General features: G+C 41.9%; 1 protein-coding gene across 13 annotated transcripts in view; it reads right to left on the bottom strand.

Annotated features, from left to right (window-relative positions):
- The window catches only part of ncam1a (neural cell adhesion molecule 1a), a 231,098-nt gene that overhangs the window by 10,357 nt on the left and 198,055 nt on the right, over positions 1–22,686 (bottom strand). For 4 of the 13 annotated variants that reach the window (XM_034607156.1, XM_034607163.1, XM_034607160.1 and 1 more), the window contains 2 exons: positions 14,137–14,261; positions 12,910–13,090 (listed from right to left, as the gene is read on the bottom strand). In XM_034607156.1, the coding sequence (XP_034463047.1) occupies positions 12,910–13,090; positions 14,137–14,261 (306 nt within the window). Of the gene's footprint in view, positions 1–6,383; positions 6,759–12,909; positions 13,091–14,136; positions 14,262–18,473; positions 18,477–20,856; positions 20,905–22,686 lie in introns of those variants that run through there. The other 9 variants (XM_034607152.1, XM_034607154.1, XM_034607157.1 and 6 more) reach the window with 5 other exon arrangements.

Here is a 22,686-nt window from a genome sequence, read left to right as displayed (position 1 = left end):
CATTAGCATGTTCATATCTCGGGCCTTTCTGTGTTGTAATGTTAACTTTAACCCAACCTCAGGTTATTTACATCCCACCATCAATTTTTCATTGGTCCCGTTCATGTGACATATTTACCACCGACATAAAACTCCCCCGACTTTACAAGTTGACAAGCAGCGCCTGAACGCACCATTAAACTTGTGACTGACACGGACCCACAATCCTCTGGGGCTCTGAGGTGAGCACGGTGAGCGTGGCCTTGCAGCACATGGCGTTCTTTAAAAACCTCGTGGTTGCAGGATTTCACAATGAACGATAACGATTAGTTTTGTTTGTGTTTGCCTCTCTTGAATGACAGATTCATTTTTAAGTGAACACGCAGTCTAGATGTTTAATTTCAATTCAGCGTTTTATTTTGGCCTTTTTGTTGCAACGCAGTCCTTCATTTTCCCTGATGGCTGTAATCAGAGCAGCAGGAGGAGTGGGGCCAGCCGGGTGTATTTATACTCGGGTGACGAAAGTGAAGCAGTCAACACTTGTTTTTTCCCTCTGCCCGTTGCTTCATTTGCATTTTAACAGGAACAATAAATCATGTGGCGTGTTTTCAGGGCTCCGGGAGGGGTGGGGTGGGGGTTGGTGTCGAGGGTGTTGTCACCGAGTGCTCACTGAGAGAGAACGCACAAATCTATGTGTCAGGATGGACTACACAAACATTTCTCTTTACAGGCCTGTCAGGTACAGTACTGAGCACCCCCCCCCCCCACAGGAGCGCTGATAACAGGGCACATGTGATAAGCCTCAATTTCACTGGGAAACCACACAATCCCAGGAAAATCAATAAGTGGTTACTGTCCAGGCTGCACAGACGATCTGCCACATTCAACGCGGCGGCCCGCTGATGAAAGACCTTCATATTGGCAGTTAATTTACATTTCATTAGAACCCTGAGGGATGCTTCCAAACAGCCGCTGTTGACTAAGATGCGTAAGATAAACTAAACGCATGCAGACTTTCAGTTAACCTCTCAAAATCCACCTGATCCATTGATGGCTCTATTTTTTTTTTACTGGACTCATAATTGTCATTTTATCTTCATTCTCATTAAGTAAATCAGGATTTTAAATATGTTTAATATGTCAGGATGAACTTGAGGGAGAGGTGATGATTGGTGCGTGAATGAATCTGCTCATCAGGCTGCAGGAGGAGAGTTAAAGGTATTTCAGCACAGAGACGCAAAAACATAGATTGTACATGCAACAAAGTGCAGAGAGGAGAAGAAGGATCTGTAAATTGCACAGATCAAAAAAGCTCAACATTCACACTATAGAGGAGCAAAGTGGCGTTCACCCATCTACAGAGGAAGGGGGGGGTGGGGGGGTGAGGACTCTTATCCTCGACACTGATCTGACTCGAGGTGTCGAACAGGCCACACACGTGTCAGAAAGGAGAAACTCTGACTCTAGGAGCTGCAGCATCATCTCACTGCTGCTCTGTATCACATCCTCTGTGTCTCTGTAACACACGAAGCGACTCTGACCTGTCGCAGACATGATCGTCACATTAAAGGATCGCAACTGTCACTGAATCTGGGCCGGTACAATGATGATGGTTCCACATTTTACACGACTCTAACTATACAAACTATGCACTGTATACAAACAGTCATTTAATCACTGTGTGTCTTTAAGGTTAAAAATAAAGTAATTTACACTAACTACAATGATGGAATATATTATATATTTATTTAATCAGCTAAAATCGAGGTTATCGTATCTGTTTACCTGATTTGAATTCATTTCTTAGCCTCCTGTCTTTAAAGCACTTTGAATAACGTTTGATCTGATTAAAGTGTGCCATATAAATAAGAGATTGACAGAATAATCCAATCTGTGGGTCACTTCTCCATTTTCTCTCCACGTCCATGTCAATAATGTACCTTGCAATTCCTATTTTAGATGGTTAACATCTGCAAATTATATCTCACTATTTCTAACTCTATATACTTTTTCTATTTCCATTATTTCTATACTCTGTTCTTTTTTCTTTGGGCATTGCCATAAAGTTTCTTCACTAATCCCCATGTGTGCGTCGGAGCTCGACCACAGTGTGGCGCTGCTCCACCAATAAAGCCCACAGCCTTCAGCTTGTTTTTTTGGCACGAGGAAGCAGGAGTGATGCCGACAACTGACTCAGTCTCTGACTGATTAAGATCTCTGTCGAGTCTTCATGCAGGAGGAAGCGTGTGAGTGTGTGTGTGTGTAGTGTGTGTAGTGAGTGTGTAGTGCTGCAGACACTTAAATGAATATTTCAGTTACTAGAGAGGCAACAGGCATTAAAAACTGATGTGTATACTGGCCTGAAAAATATATATACTGCCAACTCATTTTCATAGAGCGTGAGGGGTGAAAAGTGGAAGCATTAGGAAAATGTTTTACTTATAGTTTTTTATACATATTCATATACTGAATTGAATATGCAGTGAGACGATAGTGAGACAGAGATGATAAATTGAGCCTTTTCCTGATTGTTTTATGCCTTTTGATTCAGTCAGAATTAGAATCTGAAATGTGATCATTTGAAAAACAAGCACAACATGAAGTTTTCTACAATAATTGGTGAAGTTGTTGAAAATGACAAAGATAAAGGACACAAGAGAGAGAGGAAGAACTTTTGTAGATTATAGATGCAAAATAAATTGTCTCTTAATTTCCCTAAATTTCTGCTGATTCCATCGTAACTTCTATCCAAGTGTAAAATAGCCCTGAAAAGACTTTGAGACGCCGCTGTGCATCTCATTTATCGCATCCAGCTGACAGACTAAAAAACGTTGCAGCTCCTCTGGTGCTCTGCATGCAGAGGGGGGGACTGCACCATTCGCCTCGGGGGGGAAGAGGGAATATTCTGTTTATATGCAGCGCAGGTCTGATGCAAACATTTATACGAAGCTTCTGATTAGTAGAAATGAAAAGCACTTAGCTCTGATCAGCGGCGGCATTACTCACTGAGCACTGATGAACACCGGGAGGGACCGACGGGTGACAAAGAGCACCTCGGGGGGGTTGTAAACTCTTATTATCTGTGTGACAGAGCCTAGTGGAGATGGAGCGGCGCTGCCAGGGGTAATAAAGCGAAGGAATACGAGTCTGGCTTTTGATCCCGGCCCGGGAAATAAGGAAGGTTAGAAGGTCACGGCTGAGAGATGAAAACTGCACAGAAGAAACTATCACAAGGAAATATATATATATCTACGGGTACTTTATCTTTGTCTGTCTCTTCATTCCTCTTTGGGTAAACAGGTCATTCTACCTTCAGGTGTGTGAGGTCGAAGTGAGAGAGCGAGTTGCACAGTGCTTCCACATCCTGTGCCACGTGCAGAGAGCCTCTCGAGCCTCCTTCACCTCGGCCCCTGCTCTGAAGGGCCCCTCAAAGTTTACACATCAGGCGGAGGGACCTTTGACATTTGCTTATTTTGGAAGTGAAGTGCACTTTGCACTTCTGCTCTTCAAGTAGACAACATCGCCGATAACTGACAACAAGTACAACCTCTTCTTCTTTGTGAACAACAGAACCACGTTGTATTTCAACACGTCAGGGAAATTCAAGAGCTGCCCTCGGATGTTAACATCTGCACCGAGCCATTTGGAGAAACTCGTAGCTGCGATTCTAAATAAAGTCGTATTAAGTGGTTTATAAACACATCGTGTTTGGTGCTTGGCCTTTAAATAAATCTACAGTATCGATCACATGATGTTTTCATTATCACTAAAAAGAGAGAAATCACCATCTGTCTGATTACTGGAAATGTATCAATGCTTTATTGATTCTCCCCCCCCCCCATGACTCTGCAGCACTGTGATGCATTGTGGAAGCAGAGTGTGGAACAAAACGTTGGAACAAGTGGAAACAGAGTAGAGGACTTTTGAGAAACGTGCACTCTGGAGAATTGTTCAAATTTCGATTTTCCACAAAGACGACCATCCCAAGAAAAAACGTCAGAGTCGTAGGTTTGATCAGACGCCTAAAAACGACGTGAAGTTCACATTCAGCAGAGAAAAACCTCCAGTAGATCTGTGAATTATGACTCTTCTGTCTGGAGGTGGAACCAGTGTGAAGAGGGAACAAGAGGAGGAACGTAGAGCAATCGATTCTTTAAACTCGTTATTGTTCTTTGACCAATGACGATGAAGGTCTTCTCTCTATTTAGCTTCCAAATCAAATCAAATATTGTCATACTGCATCCTGCCAGTAGGGGGGAATATGTTTGGGGTTTTCGGAAGGTCGACTAAAAACGATGACTTTTGTTGTTCGTGTTTTGAGGAGTTGTAGTAATGACATATATAATCTGCAAATGTTGTTTCTGTTTCTGGTTAAACATTGATTTCACGCGTTCTTGTATCATGTTAGCTCGTCCGCTAGCTTCGCTCAGGAAGCCTTCACCGACATGTTGCTGCTCTAATGTTTAACTAGTTGCATGTTAAAGCTCCATTGAGCTAAAAAGCAGCTGCTGTTTCTAAAGAGATGTTTTAACACTGTGGAGAGAAACTACCACTTTTAACTGAGGACGATGGGAGCAGGGAGGCTGAGGGGGCTGCAGCAACCCCTACTGGTTAGTGGCTGTAACTTCCCTCAGAATGCAACCTGCGTCTTCTTCTTCAGTTCGGCTGTCGCCAGGATTCTAACCTTCTAATCACCGTCTGTGTTTAACAGTCACGTGTGAGCGGTGGTGTAATGCAACACTGAATGCAGAATACAGACGCTGTGTGAAAGCTGCAGAGGAAAGACAGAGGCTAAACTTTGCTTGGCCTTCAAGAGTCCGTGCAGTGAAACAGCTAAAGCTCCAGGAAGCCATTACGTTCGTGAAAAAAAGAAAGACATTTTATTTCAACCCTACAATGGTTACATGGAAATACACTGATATGTACTTACAAAAATGTCTCAGAGAATTAAAATAAATGTCACATAATTGAAAATGAATTATTTTTTTAAGTGTTTTTAACAGCTGTTGCACGTCAGCGTTGTTTTTTTTTTTTTAGACATTTCTCTGCTTCCAGGTAAAAAGAGAACAATGAACCGTCAAAATAACAGCTGATTTCTTGCGTTTCTCAGTGTGAAAAGAGTATGTACACGGTCACAAAAACATGATTAGTTTCTCTGCACAACCTTCGGAACCTCTCTCTTCTGACAAGGCGGTTACATAACAATGTATTTGAACGTGAGCATAATATGTAATATTGACGAGTAATAAAGTCTCCTGACAAAAACGAGTACTCTGACCATAATCAATACTACATTTCTCTGCAAATGTTTTTCCCTCCGCATCTTTGTCCAGCAGGATTTCTCAAGCTTGTATCCCCTCCCCTTCCCTCCCCAAAAAACACAAAAAACATAATAAAACAGAAATTAGGCACGGCATTTGCACTCAACGCTTGAGTTACCACATTCATAATGCTCGACTGGGGGAAGTTGGAAGCAGCTGCATAAGCACATTCATGAACACCGGATCATGCCTCGTGTCGGCTCTCATGCACTTGTCATGCTTGTATGTCGTCCGTGACATAAGATCAGAATGGCGTGTGTCTGTTTGTTAGGCAATAAATTCCAAAATAAAAGTCTCTTTGCGATTGCCGTTCCTGGTTAGGACACCGTGGACACGTGATTAAACGGTGTCGGGTAATTATTTTTTGATTTTATCTCCCCTCTTGAGATCACATTAAGGCATTATGAATGTGCTAACTGTATCTAAAACAAAGCAGCAACACTCTGTTCACACTGTATCTCAGAGGAAGCACCCATGTCCGTCGTGTAACGATGACAAAACCCTCTAAACGTGTCCCTCTCTGGATCTATTCATTGTGTAGACATGAACAAAAAAAAATTATATGAAAACGAATATTAACAGAGTCTAAACCCCCAGAAGTTGAGAATAATACAAGTACTGAGCACCCTGTAATAACATCATGAAACCAATATCGCAACTCTTCGTCCAAGGACGCTGGAAGGAGGGGTGCTGAGGGGGCTGCAGCAGCCCCTACAGGCCAGGGGCTGTAACTACAAGGCAAAACCTTTAACGACACAAATCAATAAGAGATTTAATCTTCTACACAACTATTTTGATGGTAGCATAGAAGTAGGCCTAACAAATTCAATTTAATGTTTTCATCTGTGCCGTGTGGACGTGCTAATCAAGCAGTGGTTGACCCGTTAAGGCTAAAAATGTAAATGGTTATTTTCTCTGGGAGCTTGACTTCCAGATGTTGCACCAATTGTTTCTGGGTGTCCCCTCCACAGCAAAAAAATCATGGTACGCCATTTTATTTATAATATTTGATTTCAGAATATTCTGTGTATTTTCTGTTCGGCCTGATGCACAAATGTAGAATGTGGCCCAGATAACGTTAGCGTGAGCTGAGAGGATCACAGATTTTAGTGGCCGCCTGTTGTCGTGTAAAATCTCCTAAAACTGGTATAAAATGTTGTGGGCCATTCAAATTAACAGTAAAAATCAATGAATGCATTATATAGACTTTCTCTCAGCACCCTCAACTCTGAGTCACCTCCAGCGTCCCTGTCTTCATCGTTTTTTCTAATCTTGTGTGTGGCTGCACAAGGGTCAAAAAGGCATAGAAAGCAAAGGGGTCCGGGCCCAAAGATTTCACCGGCTCAGACTATCCTCTTTCTCCTTGAACAAAATCAGTTTATGAGAGCCAGTGCACAGTGAGCATGGACAGCAGGAGAGCTGCCAGACTGGACGTCACACACTGGCAACCGAGGGTAGCTGAGGTTATCGATCAACAATACACACATACATACATTTTTGGAGTGAGAGGCACAGCAATAAGGTGTGACAAGAAAACCAAAATAATACCAAAGGCACAAACAGAGAAAGGAATTCGTGTGTATGACAATGTCATGGTCCACAGGTGCCCAAGAAGATCACACATGAAGACAGGAAGAGGACGAGGAGGAAAGAGGAAGCAGGAGAAAAGAGGGGAAAGAGGGAGAGAGATAGAAAAATAGGTCAGAAATACAGAAATACAAGTCTGAAAAGGCTATTAGAGACTCAACCGAGGAATACAAAAACAAAGGAAATCCAAGTTAGAGGATCAAAGCAAAAAAGAAAGTCGTAGCATGTTAGTAGCACGGCAAATGACACACGGTGCATGGCAGGCATGGGTGGAAGGTCACAGAAATGAAGGTAATGGGGGATGACAGGAGAAAGGAGGACGTTTTTCAGACACACGCCGCGGTCCGGCCTCCGCGGTCGAACGTTTCATGTAAACAAGGGGAGCTCGGGAATCAGTCATGGCGCCGGTCACCGGCAGAGGTTAGAGATAGATGACAACCTGGATGCGAGTGCACATCCACAACGAGTCAAGCTATTCTCTCTGGTTTGTAATGACCAGTGGTGTAATGAAAGGTCAATGCAAGTGCGTGCTTACTTGCCACCGACGTGTAAACCTGATCCAAAGGCCTCATTAACTCTCCCACCAGCTCATTACTGTGGACACAGTAGGACGTTTAAGATTTTGTTATGTGAGGTTTTTTTTGGAAGCTGGAGCCAAAGCCTGGAATACCGACTTGTACAAAAAAATGTATAATTTCAATTTCCAATTAGCAGCTCCCCCAATACGCCTGTGGAGTAATGACGCCGCCGCGGCATCAGATACTGACCTGCTGTGCAAACGCAGGAGCATCACAGAGACGTGTTTATACAGAGGAATTAGTTGATTTTTTTGTAAAATACTTTCGGCGACTTTGCAGACACACTCATCAGAGATGTTTCCTCATTACGCTTATCAAAGAGTAATCTGAGTGTCATTATGTTTCTATCAAAACACACTTGATGTTCGCAAATCGCCGGAATATAAATGACCTTTCCTAAGGAAACGAGGTTGGAGGAAACAAGAAATTGGCGAAAAGACACACGTTGAATAAAGATGGAGTCCAAAGAGTGTGGCAGCGGTTTTGTGGTAAATAGAGAGGAAACTATTATTTCGATGGGTTTTCTTCATTTGTAGAAGAACAATATTCCCAGTGGACACACTTCTTCAGCTGCTGTTACACCACTGGTCATGACAGGGAGAACGCAAAACCATGCAAAACCACACAGCCAAAAACAGAAGCTGGTTATGAGGGGGGGGTCAAGTAAATGACATGGATGATCTCATGTTATTCAGAAAAAACTGCAAAGAGTTAATGGCTGTTTTTTCAGTCGTTTTAATCCAACGTCAACCTTAGCTGGGGAGATTTGGATGGATCAGCTCTCGACACCTGCGTCGTTTTGTGTCATGTTTACTTTCAACGATTCTGTTTGCAAGATAATTGTGATGTTTTTCATTCTCCCCCACAGCTGGGCAGCATATTTTACTTCATGCAAGTCTGAGGCGTGTAAATGCTGCACAGCTGAATCTGCAGGGTGAAGAGGAAATGACACCGAGCCAATTGAAATAAAGGTTTTGGACACAACAGATTCAACTGATCTTATTTTCCTAAGTAGCTTAAAGCAACACTATGCAACATTTTCACCTTAAAATAGGTTTATTTCCCATTTTTCTTGCACTATTGCTGAGCTGGTACGATCTGACTGATAGCTGCAGCTTCAATTGTCAGAATCAGGTCCAGCAGGTTGAAGAGTTGAACTGTAGAGCGGTTAAAAAGACTCAGAAGTCATTAAAAACCAGAGTTTATCTCCAATATTCAGCAGGAGACTTTTAAAAATATGAAGAATTCTAACGAGAGTTTGGTGGATTTGTTCTCTTCGGGTTCAGGGAGCCGGGGATCATGGGTAATATCTGCCGTTCAGTGAGCGGGGCTTTGCAGCCTGAAAGTTACATGGTGTTGCTTTAACACTGTTTTCAGAGACTCTAAAATGCTTTCAATTCACTTTGATCGATATGTTTCTGTAGCGTTCTGCTGCCTGAGCAAGTATTTGGAAAAATGAAAAAGGAGGAAAACAAGCAGACAGATTGAAACTCAACCTCGAATCAACGCTGCATTCACAACGTGCGTCACTGCGCCGATTTGGCGGATTGGAGCCAGTATAATTGTTTACAACGGAGCAGCTGTTTTAGGGCCGACGTTACCGAAAACAGCTGTGAAACCTCAAATCAAATGCAGATGTTGGAGCTAAAAATAAACCTCAGCAATTTCCCAGGTGCATCGAAGTGAGGAGAAAACAAACGGCAGCAACTTGGAAGAAATATCCCAAAATAATACTGAATAAAAAAAAAGCACTAAATGAAAGTATTTATGGGAATCAAAGGAGGACTGACTTGGACGAAGCTCATGTGAACTTCAGCTCTGGTTGAATAATGAGTGATCCAAACCTCCCACTGCTATGTGGCTGTAGCCCAGCAAGCGAAAACAGAAAATAACTGGTTTCTTTATGTGCCATGCACTGGCAGCCAATGCCTTTTTTAAGGGTCTCCGGTAAACAACAGACAAAATTAATCCAGCTGGAAGTGGCACCATGCAGAGAGAGTACGGGCTGCGTCCCCGCCGAACCAGACCACAAACACACACACACACACACATAGTGCATGTTGTGGTCGGTCAGACCCCTGAACCGTGAGACCCCAATAAAACCAGGCGGTGGAAGAGAAAGATAGAGGCAGAGAGACGATAGAAAAATAAAAAACAATGAGGGGAAACAATGAGTGAGACAAACAGGGAGTTAGAAAAATACTATTTGTAAAGTTAACGCTTAATACTAATACTATACTAAATCTTCCTATTTACTATAAATTAAGTTTGAATTTTGAAAAACTTAAATGATAAAATCCTAATTAAACCATCGGTTTTATTCAATTTTCAGGAAAAGGTTTAGTGACGTTACAAATCAAGTGAGAAGTAGGGGTCACTTCTTTTTCTTTCTGTGGAGTCGCCCTCTAATGGTCATTTGTGAGAATACAGCTTTCCGGCATTGGCTTCACTTTCCAGACCCAGAAGCTGAAGATGTCTTTTCTATATTTTTTCTTATTGTCAACAGGAAGTCAGATTGTGTTTGTCTGGTTCTTCTGTGGCTCTAATCCCCAAACTGTTGAGGTTGTAAATGTTTAGCAACAAGTACAAAAAAAACAAACACATGTACTTTCCTTTTTTAAAAAGGCGACAACTAATCTGTGGAAAACAGCTGGGTGCTGCAGTGTTTAGCATGAATTATTCAAACAGGAGTAAAGAGAGCTGGTTTTTTGTTGAGGACTATTTTCAGCCGCAGATTAGTTTTGGGATTTAGGGCTATTATCATGGTATTGTGAGAATTACCAGCTTCATTTATTTTTCTGTCGTTTTTCTCAGTTATTGTAAGTGTAGTTTATTCTAGGGTTTCCGTGCCCTGGAAACACACATGTGATGTACTTGTTGAGCAAATGAGCCTTTCTGAAATGTCTCATTTATAAAACTTTGTCCGACACAAGCAGATATGAAATCTGTGCTTTCTCAGGCATTTGCAACTCTTCATGGTCTTTAAATGAAGTATTATGGGTCAGTGCTTTGTTTTAAAGACACAAGATAAAGTAAACAACATGTTATTCCACTTGTATTAAATAATAATTCATTCTTACTTGTTGTGTCTGACATTCAGGAGACTTATTTTATATATTTAAGTCATTTTACAGATTCTTCTATGTTCACTCAATTTGAAAGGAAACACGGTTGAGAGCGATTGAGATCTCATTTGTGCAGAAAGGAAACTGAAGGTGAGGACGGAGGAGAGGGGAACACTTTATATATTAAAGCACACTTATTCATTATTACACTTCCTGCCGGGTGCTGGAGAACAAAAGCCCCAGTGGTTCTGTTTTGATTTCGTTTCATTACCAGTACTTTATTCTAAACTAAAAGAAAATGAAACCTCTTGAGTGCTCCATTATTAAAGGAGACACTTGTACCGACTTTGTTCTTGTACCACAGAGTGGGAATAGTGGATCTCAATAGACCTCTGTGTTTTGTCCAACATGTAACTCTTCACTGAAGAAGACGAGGTGTTGATTGTTGTAGGTGCGAGCTTCAATGGACTGAGTGTGAAGTGTGGAGAGGAGGCTACAATAGTAGTGAATAGTAGTGAATTAGTTATGAGCAAGACCTCATTTTAGAATATATTCTAAGTTATAAAGATTTTATTTAGAGTTATTTGGATGTTATTGACAGTTGCTGTTTTGTCTTTTGTTGCGTAAGAATATATTTGTTAAGTGTATTCAGGGATTCTACATCATCAGGCACATACAAAGTAGTATGGTTTTCCAATATATATGAAAAATTATTTCCAAACTGACTATCAATAACAAGTTATTAGGAGGTTATTCTCTGGTTTAATGTCCTATTGGTTGAAGAATATAGTTGTGCAGAATACAACATTAATAAGCAACTAGTTCATGGTGAAAAACATAATAAAAAGTGTGACAGAGGAAAGACAGGATGAGACAGAGAGAAAAACCTATTTCCTAATGGAAGATAAAAAAGAGATGAATCCACCTCTTCCATGGGTCTGGCATAGTGCGACGGGGAGGCAGCCCAAGTTAAAACGTGCACCTCACACACAGCAACAGAACAAAGACGGACCGTGACCACCTGAGTAGTGTTTGGTGTCGACTGGACAAAATGCTCCGGGTCTGACTGGTTTCTGCTCTGACTGAACCTGGAGCAGTGGAAACCTGCTTGAAGAAGCTGAGTGACGAGCAGAATGAGTTTTATCTAAAAACACAGCAACTCCGCCGCTGCTCCTCATATGGATGCTTTATAGCTGTTGTTGAGCTAGTGCACACTGGTATCTTGGATTTTGTGAAGTGAGCACAAGTTTAAATGCGAATAAAGGATGTTGTGCTAGTAAAAAAACTGAAATGTATTTCTCCAATAGGAAAAGGAGAGACACAGGTGCTGTATCTGCTATGAACACATGTGCACTTTCCTCTGAATGTGTTGTTAAAAGTGTGTTCGAGTTTTTTAAGAGCTGCTGAGAGTCGAGAGTTTCCACCCTTTATTGCAGGATTTTGCAGAAACTACTGGACAGACACAATAAAACTTTTTGGAAGGATGTGTGATGGATCAGGGAAGATTCCCCTAAACTTTGGCAACAATCTGGATCAGCAAGCAGATCAAGATTTTTTTAAATGTCTAAACATCTGTCATATTAAAGGTTCAGTGTGTAGAATTTAGTGACATCTAGTGGTGAAGTTGCATGTTGCAGCTGAATACCCCTCACCTCACCCTCCACTTCCAAACATGAAAGAGAACCTGTGGTTGCTTCAGTTGTCATAAAAACTCAAAAGACGTTTAGTTTGTCCAGTTTGGGCTACTGTAAAAAACATGGCTGCCTCCTTAGAGAGGACCCACTCCTGAAGTAAATATAAAGTATTCAAATATAAAGTATTTAAATATAAAGGGCCCAGTCTAGGGTAAAGAAAACAAAAATTCTTACAATTTCTGCCAATAGATTCCTTTCACCTAACTCTACACACTGAACCTTTAAGGGGACTGATATTATGAGTGTGTGCATTTTGTTTTTAATATTTTTGGACTGTTGAGCCACAGTGCATGTAGATGTTGTTCCTGCAGCTCATTCGCTATAATTTAATCCTTTCATGCAGGATAAATATCTTCAAAACATCGTATATATTCCAGAGTTTATGCTCATTTCACAAGGTCCAATGCGTCTGCACTGCTTCTGTGTAGCATCTATCATTTTAGGGCTTTTTACAGTCCTGGGGAGGTGCATCATGTCTTTCCACTTAGTTACCCACTGCACTGTTATGTGAAGTAAAAGCAAAGCACCTGTCCCACACACCAGAGACAGATGACTCATGTCAGACCCTGGAGCCAGTAATCTGTGAATTAGCACCCAGTACAAGCCTCTCTGGTCACGGTGGGAGTCTTTGTTCACTGTGGCTGATGTGTGCGGATGCTCAGGGTGGGATTATGGGAGTTTGTACCTGGGACGGTGGTGGGCTCTGTGGTTGTCCTGAAGGCGAGGGTGGCAGGCTCGGACTTGCCCTGCTGGTTTTCCGCCACCACGTGCACCTCGTAGTCTGTGTTCCAGTCCAGGCCGCTCAGCACCACGTACTCGCTGACGTTGGGGAGGCGGATCTCTGGTTTCCAGTCAGATGCGTGTTTCTGAGGGAAGGGACGCACGGGGGGGGGCAAACATTAAATCTTGGTCACAAAGTGAGATTGGGGTCATTCAAACAGAAGCGGAGTAATATTTCAAGAGTGACCCCGTTTTTCAAGCTGTTTTCCCAAGATAAAAGAAGAGGAGATGATAACCGAACATACTACATGGTTTATAGGCGTAATATAAAGTTCCTCGTGTTTCACCAGAGACTTTGTAGCATCCGTCTATGACAAGGAAAAACTATGTAATGTTTATAGAAAATGCCAGTTTTCTAGAAACTAATATAAATTTGAGTAACTTTGACTGGTCGTGTAATAATCTACGATATCGTATTAGGGTTAGATATCTAAATCGGTGAAACTTCTTTGGGGGTAAACACAACTTCACTGTTTCATATGAAGGAATTAAAGTTTCTCAAGCATTTAAGGGGAGGTACATTTCACTAGACTAGAGGATCAATGTCATTTCATTCTTTGCATTTTCTGCAACCCCCCAACAACTCCAGAGCTGAAATCCACACGATGTGCAGAGTATTTCTAGAAACACAACATGACAACAATGTGCGAAACAATCCTAAAAAACAAGTCGTTAAAAGCTGCACATTGTTTTCATGCTGAGGTTCACTGGGGACAAAGCTTTCCCCCCAACACAAGGTTTGTGTCTTTGTGTGTAATCGGACACAGTTTGTCTGTATTCACTGGTGAGGAGCCGGTGTGTAATCACGACTCGCTGGTTGGTGCGTGGACACTAATCCTTTCTGTTGACAACGTCCCCGATGAAAACTATTCCTTCCAAATTGGTAGGAGAGGAAAAAAAAGCAACGGTTATGGTGAAGTAAAAACTTTACTGTTGTTCAGAAGTAAGAGTCAGTTGGGGATTCGAAGGGGCAAATTGTAAAGGGAACTGAAATCCATGCAAGGTGCCTTAATGTGCTCTGGAGTTGTTGACAGCTGCATTTTATGACCCGCGTTGCTTTTATAAAAATGGTAAGAACAAAAAAAAACATTGCAAAGTGGAACCAGGTTACCTCCTTGCCGGGAATACTCACAGCCTTGTATCTGACCAGGTAGTGTTTGATGGGTAAACCGCCATCGTCCTGTTTGATCCAGTTGACCTTAAGGGAATTGCCCCTGTTCTGGACGTTGAGCTCTAGTATGGGAGCACTGGGTTCCCCTACACAGAACAAAACCAAGAAGTCAGAGTGAGTAGACATTAATGCAGTTGTTGCAACGACATGTGTTTGCAGTCTAAAACCTAACCTGTCCAACCTTCCTCCTGCGTACAACTGTGCTTCTGTCGTCAGGATCCAGTAAAACCCTTTTTTCCAATCTGTGACAAGCAGAGCAAGCGGAGGACAGTGCAGATGTGGAGGTGGCCTCACTCACCGTGTGATCAAATAGTTTTTCGTGCCTCCATGTGGTTCTTTTCCGAAGCCATTAAAGGATAAGAACAACAAGCGTCTCAAATCCAAAGCCGACCGTTCTCTCTAGCGCAGCGTGTGTGACCACATGTTGACTGATCGCACACTCCACGATAATATATAATAATAATACTATATCGGTTCATGTTCTCGTCGAATAACAGCATGTTTATGGGATAAATATTTCCACATTTGGCTTTTCAAGTGATATTCCACCCACATCTGTCTTTGGATCATCAATCTCTCGCCACCTGCAGGGTTGAGCGGTGGCTGTTACAGGTTTAGAGTTTCAAGGACTCAGATGCGAGTTGTGCGTTCGGCTACAAATATAAATGTTTGCAATAGTCTGAAGGAACAAATGGACGACGGAGAAGCTGCGAGAGGAGAAATCTGATCGTGAAAACTACTGAGATCCTTTAAAACCAGCTCACGAGCATCAGTCTTCTCTTCTAACGTCTAAATGTAATCTGTGTCATGTTCCCCGACGAGGACCTTTGGTGGTCGTGTGAATTATGACCGTTTTATCTGCAGAGGAAACTTGGAAATGCTGCGATGTTGTTGAAGAAAAAAAAAGAAACCAGGTCAGGGTTGATGAATGGGTCTGAACGTGTTTGACTTTGACATTGGAGATGGATGTTTGTTGCCTGTTTTCCTGCCAACAGCGGTTTCCCTTTGACCAGAGTTGTGTTTGTGCTCCGATTTGACTCTGACAGATCAAGAAACTGTCAAATTAGAGGAGACATGTTTCTTTTTTTTTTTCTCGTGGGTCCAAAAGGTTTTTTTTATTCATGTAAAGGTCTGCAAAGAAAAGGGAGCTCGTCTCCTCCACAGGAAAAACTCCTGAAAGACCTCGTCTACGCAAAATATGTCTCCTTTATTATTCTTCTGTTATGGTGTTTTGTCAGATTAGCTGATGAACGATCAACTCATCAACGAGCTCCTCAAGCGTGAGAGAGTATTTGATAAGCAAAGACAGATTTTGGGTGGACCCCTCCTTTTAGGGCAGCTCGGAGGAGGGGGGGTGAGCGGTGCGGCTCACTGGCTGAGGTGGTGTTCTCCTTGAGGCCCCTCATTATCTGCTCTGTCCTCCTGAGTAATGGCTGCTGGGTCACTGGATAATGAGCTTGTAGGCCTTGATTGGACATGTTACTCTATTACTTTTAATAACATTTACACAGTCTGGTGGGAGGGAGATTCTGGGCGTTTTTGTTTGTGTAGAGATGTTGGACTTTACAGCCGCTGAACAGACAGGAAGGGAGGACGTACAGGCCACAGTCATCAATTATGCACATACACAGTTAGCCTTGGTACATGGTTATTAAACTGATTATCTCCTGAATTTGCAAACAATCTCAACAGCCCCACAAGCAGAAAAACAGAAAAAAGCACGTACACTTTATTCTGTGTGTTATTTAACTACCTCCGCCAAAAAGTTCAGTTTGTGTTTGTTGGTTGGTTTGGATGGTAACGCAAAAACTACTTCACAGATTCCCACGTAACTTGGTGGATGGATGTGGTGTGAGTCCGGGAAGAAGACATTATATTTTGGTGCGGATCCAGATCACGGGGAAGATCCAGGAATTTTCTTTAACATTTTCCTTGATTTCTCAGACAATAATTCATGGATCTTGATGAAGGAAATCAGGCATGTTTAGGAGACTGATATTTATGAGTCTGTTTGGTGCAAATCCAAATAAAAATCGAGATCCAGAGAATTTAAAACGTGGTTTCACAAGGGGGCTGTTGAATGGGCCTTGGCGGAGGTTTGCACAAGTAAAGACAAGAGTGTCACACGGTTGTTTACTTCAAAACCAATATTTAACATTTCAAACATCAGTGTCAGTGCTTGCGATGAATTAAATGAATATGCATGAAGGCACTTTGTTTCCGTCGGAGCACACTGTCTGAAACCTGCACCACTAGACTGGTGAAGGGGGGGGGAGGGGAAGGGGGGGATGAGCATGACAGATGCTGGAAGTGAATAAAACAGTTAGTAAGAGCAGCAGTAACACGGTGGCACGTTTAGCTTTGTTATCCACACAGCGTCATTCTGGGTTAGGTGAGTTTTTCTCTGAGGGTAGAGCAGAGACAGGGAAGGTTAGAGTGAGACGCTCCAACATGCAGGCTGTAGAGGGGGGGGGGGGGGGGGGGGGGGGGGGGGGGGGGGGGGGGGGGACACACGTGTGGAGCGACGTCCCGTGACCTCACACGCGTGAAGGAGGCGTGGTTCCACATGAGGCCCAATCTAATAAACCCCTCATCTTCCAGCTTACATTGAGAGACAAGTGGTTAGAATTAGGTCAAACGTGTCCGGTTAGACTACCATGCAGTATTTCTATCAGTATTAATCATTGTGAGGAAAGAATATGAATAATGTCAGAGTCAAATCTCTATTATTATGCAATGCATCACACAGTTCAGCTTTAGATCCTTAAATCATGACAGATGCAATTGTCATTGATTCAAAAGTGACCTGGAAACTAAGGTGACAAAGGCTTTGTATGAAAGAGACAGAAAACAAATACAAATAAAAAAACGTATATATAATTTAAAGGATTTGTTAAAATAGTTATTTTAATAATAATTCAGAGAAAAATTCACATCTCAAAATGTGAGTCCGACAAATTCCGGGTTCACCACAGAATTCAAGGCAGTTTCTCAGATTTCCGATAATTTCATCATCCGATCCTATCCCATATTCTATAAAATATTGAATTCTATAAGCACTGTTGCATTTAGTTGATTAAAAGCTTTTAATACAGTTCTTTATATTTACAGTATTTGTGAGAACAGGAGAACCGAGTCAAGGTGACAGCAGAGACAGACACATGCAAACAGGACCAACGTTTCCATCGAGGAACAATGAGAAGAAGGATGCAACGTGAAACAGGAAGTCAACTTGCATGCTGCAGTGATGTCATGCTGTGAGTCCGATCAGTAAAAACCACCGTGAGCTCCGGCACAATAAGAACAGGGAGCTGTGGTTTGCTGTGATTACTCGTGCAGTGCAGTTTGCAGTCAGTGGCACTTTGTAAAACTGCTCCTGTGATGTGCGGGTGTGATTCATAACAAAATGATAAATCACAAAAAAAAAGGACGGTTTTCATGTGGCTTCAGATCATCTGGTTGGACAAAGTCAAATCTGTAAAAACTATATTTAATCATTCTAATGATAACTGGGGGAGGATTTTGGCACAATTTAGAGGAAACGAAAGAAAAAGGCACATCAGGGAATAAAACATAAAAATGACGGGGTGATTAAAATGGAACTAAATTGAAATCATGTCCAATCAATTGAAATTAGCACAGATGGACTCGAATCAGGCGAATTAACACTTATGTCAATCAGATTGTGCTTTTGCAAAAATTGTTCTTTTGCTTTGTCATAGAGATGAAAAAAGTAGAAGGGGGGTTCGTGTATTTTCTGAATGCACAGTAATATCTTTAAGAGATGGAATGAAATGTGTGAGCCCAATTAGAATGAAATGTCTGCATGATTCAGCAATTCACAAGTAATCGTGTTGAGCCTCACAGTAAAATAAGTTTATTGTGTCCAATTATAACGACATGAGCAATTAAAAATAAGATAATATTTGACTGCAGTGTTCATGATGTCGAGTTTTTCTTATATCATTGCTTGCAAGTTTAAATCTGTCACAAGGCACTAGGAAGGAAGTAGTCTTGCATTGCTACTATAATGGTCTATAATGGTCTATCATGGTCTATAATGGTCTATAATGGGAAATGGGCCAAGGCATCATTGGTGAGATGAAGGAGAAAGTCTCCAGACGACTGGAGGAGGTGGAACATGTTCACTAAATGCTTGAGGTGGATGACAAATGGCCAAATGAAAAAAAAGTGAAAGTGTTTTAACGTCTCGTCTAAAAAGATCTAATTTGGTTAAAAAAGTTCTCTACGTGATCGCTGCTGATCTAAAAAACGAAACAAACGAAAAAACAAGTTACCTTCTGTTGGCCGGCGAAGACGACATCGTCAGCACCATGCAAGAGCCACATGACAAAGTCACATGATGCGCACGCACGTGATTGGTTCAAAGGAAAATATAGGAGAAGAGGGGTGGGGGGGTATGGGAAGAAGTGGGGCAGGGGGGGGGAGGGTATATGGGAAACATACAAAACATTTTTGAAATGATGAAAACATGTCAAACACAATGAACAAAAACAAATGTTAAAAGACAAAATGACACAAAAAGGAACATAAACAACAAAAAGAAATACATAAATCGATTTTAAAACAGATTTCTATAAATACACATAAGAAATTATGAAGCGGTTGCAGACTCAGTTTTGGTTGTTTTGTCGTAGGTTATTGATTTTATGACACAACCCAAAACTGTGCAGCCAGAGTTACCTCATCCCTTCCACATAACCCACAGATGTTTTTAATCAATATTTCACACATATAGGAACTTAAATGCCCAATTTGAATTTATAAAAACAAAAGTAAAAAATAATGGGATGCAAACAGGAAATCAGGGTCAGAGGAAGAGCGGAGGCAACTTCTGCAGCTTTAGAAGCAACAACAACACGAACACATGAGACATCAGGAGAAACAGGGTCTGCATCAGATGATGCACTAAAAGCCTTCTGAGTGATGCATTTGCAGAAAAACACACAGAGCATTTGCCGGAGCACACACAGGACGATGGGCAACAGCTTCCTCGGAGAGTCGGATTCGAAGGTTTTTTATCTGACAAATGCTATCGAACGTGTGTTGAAAGGGTTCGGATGCATTTAGGGACACTGCAAGAGCGTACGGCTCCCGTACAGCGCACCGGTTAAAAGCAGCAGCGATACACATGTGGCGGTTTCTCCGGTGACCACAAAACACAAAGCAGGTTCTTTTCTGCACGTTGTTATCTGAGTTTTGTGCGAATTACAAATTAAAGCACTCGGCAGTCGGAACAGCCGAGGTGCCGTCAATAACCATTTCACTGGTTGTTTGCCACCAGACGATCATAAAAACAGCAGCAGGGGTTTGTGTGAGTGTTGCTGATCGTTTACCCTTCTGTGACCTGGGCGGTTGCCGAGGTCACAGCTTTTCTAATGAGGTAAAGCATGTGGGGCTCTGTCTATTTCCTGGTTGTATCAGCCTGAGGCTTTCGAGAAGATTCAGAGTTCAGTTTTCATTTAAAAACCAGCACAAACAGACTCTGTAGGTGGTATGAAGATGGAGGGAGGAGGAGACGTTATTCCAAGGTGGTACCTGGCTCCTTTGAACATCGATGCATTTAAGGCACCTGTCAAAAAGGCTTAGGAATGAAGCTCTAAGTTTAGATCAATAGAGTTAAGGGCTGATTTTCTAACCAATCAATGTTTATGATTCTAGGCGCTACTGCCCAGTGTAAAATCCAATATACTCACTGCAAGTTTTCACCAGGAGACATTTGAAGTTGTGTTTTTGGGGATATTTATTTTAGGGGGCCTAAAACCATGCACAGGATAGAAGAAGCATTTAGTGAAGCTTTAAAGACGACACATCAATATTTCATTTACATTTAGTTGGAGTTTCCAGCTGGACACTTGGTAAAGTTGGAAAATGCAAATTTCTGTGAAATGATTCTCGTCAAAATACATATTTTCATGTACGTCTTCTCTAAAAATAGCATTTAAACATACACTATGCAACTTCTCTGGGTTGGAACATTTTGTAAATAACACGGGTCTCATCGTTTTTAGACAAATTCATCATCATAAATAAAATAAGATTAAGAGATATCAATACCTGTCCAACAAAGTATGAATTGGGTGTAAATGATGTGTGAATAGAAGATAGGGCTGCACCATTATTACCATAATGTTCATCCTGGTTATTTAAACCATGTGGAGATTATGATTATTTATGATGATTATTCATTTGTTTTAAGGGCAAAATACCTTTTTCTGCACACTCACATTTGAATAACAGATCCTGCACTTTGACGTCATGCTACATTTCTGCTAATGCACCAACCTGGGTGTGGGCCTCGGAGTTAGCATGCATCCAAATTCATTACACAACAATCAGAGGAGTCTATACCGTGATTTGGAATTTTCACGAACAAGCACGTTGGGTTAATCAAATCTCACCCACACAACTCTAACTAGGATCAGACAGTTAGGAGGGCGAACGTCGTGTCCTCGGCAAATGTTAGTGAAATCAAAAATCTATCGGTGTTAGCGGATCTAACAAGCTGCCGACTCATCGAGCTCTACAGAGGAGGAGTGATTCCCCCTGTGAGCCGCAGCTGTGACGAGTGAACATCTACATGTGAGGCCAAGCAGGTGAGAGAGGTAGAGGTGAGGAGAGAGAGACACACTTCACACTGCTGGACTGGCAAATACTCACTACTGGCCAGACTGGTGGCAGCGGTAGTGGGAGGAATCGCTGATGAAACTGAAAGATGAAAACACGGGTGAGAGGAGCTGGAGATTCTCCTCGACATGAGCAGCTCTGTGCCCGGTGACATAACTCTGTGATACAACAGCACGGCCTGTTCTATCACTTTTAAAAGGGAAATGTCCCCGTAACAGCAGATGTATTGATTCTATTATCACTCAATCTGCTAAGTTTCTTTAATATGTTGTGTTTATTATGAGCTACTGAGACAAGGGATGACCACAGATGATCAAATGTAGATCAATGTCTGATAATCTTGTATTCAGTCCTATTAAAACACACTGGATACTGTATGTTGCAGGAATTAGACATTAGACATAAGGAAAATATTGCCTGCAGAGAAAATGTCAAACTTTAAAACCTATTAAGGATTAGAGACATTTCTTTTAAAATTCTGGGAATAGCTTTGTTTCAGATATTGCTTCCTTATTATTAAACCCACTTAGCTCCAGTGGGTTTTCTCTGTTCATGCACTTTCATCCCACAATAAAAAAAGATAGATGTAGAGAACTCCACTGCATCTGCCCTTGACCAAGGCCCCGGCCTCTGATCTGGAGTCGCTGCCTGGAAGCCGCTCTGTGACTTCCCACTTAATCGAGTGTGGCTGCGTTCAGAGCTCTGCACCTCGACTTGTCAGCGTGAATGCAGTTATGCAGCCAACACAACACGGATTGAGACGCAGCAAATGATCCAGAGTTTCTGAGGCTTTATTCACAGGATCCTGAGCTGTTTTCTTATTTGATCAGCAGTGATTGAACAGTGTTATGCTTAGTGTTAGATTGTATTCCTTATACTTATACTAATTCAAGGGCTGCATTCTTTGGAGGCTGCATGTGTAGACTGATTACGTTACAGCCGTGCGACTCTGGAGGCTTCTTCAAACGTGGCTAACGAACACGCACATTCATTACAGATTACAGACCAACAAAGCATCGGACCGGTGGATTGAACAAGTGATTGCGATGCTACAGTAGCTAAACTGATGTAAATAGGAAATCCTCTGCAGACCAGACCTGCTCTACTCTGTCCATATTTATGATGCCTAAAATAAAGAAGAATCAGGGCCCTGGGGCTTTTAGGAGCAACATACAGTAAACTAACGTTTCTCGAGCTGCAGTTCCTCACCACCTGCGACCCGACAGAAACTGGGAAGGTATCAGTTTTTCTCTTGTGACCTCTGAGACACAACTGTCCTCAAGTCTAATTAAGAAATAAAAGCAGTCCAGGAGCTCATATCGTAGCAATAGAAAGCCTGAATATTTAAACCTTAAGCTTCCATACTCATTTATATCCGATGCTTTTAACATTACTGCCAGAAAAGTATTCTTAATTCCCATGAATTTGGTTCGTTAATATGACTGTATTCTTCCCGGTTATCTTTTAATACAGTCCCTTCTTTGAAGACATTCTATAACACTCTGAGGCTGAGCAGCTGCAGAGCACAAGTCCAATATATTTCATAAGAGAGGGGGAGAGACACCAAAAATAAAAACGTTACCGGGCGAGAGCAGCACCGAGGACGACGGCACAGAGTAACTCTCCTGCTAGAGGCTGCACGTCACATCAATCTATCACAGTACCAAACAAACCTGAAAGCACGTTAACGCTAAGGAATGCACCGCCATCTGGAAAATTAGTACAACAGGTCATGAATGAGAACTGGTATTTATGCAATGAGAGGAGAAGGAAAAACCATATCTGTGGGGCAGTGGGCGAGGATTCCTGTGGAACTTTTTTTCCCCGTGGAGGACGTGACAGAGATTTACATTATTATTAAAG

This window comes from Hippoglossus hippoglossus, chromosome 14, assembly GCF_009819705.1.
Source record: "Hippoglossus hippoglossus isolate fHipHip1 chromosome 14, fHipHip1.pri, whole genome shotgun sequence".
Classification (NCBI taxonomy): Eukaryota; Metazoa; Chordata; class Actinopteri; order Pleuronectiformes; family Pleuronectidae; genus Hippoglossus; species Hippoglossus hippoglossus.
This window is presented reverse-complemented; position numbering and strand designations above follow the sequence as displayed.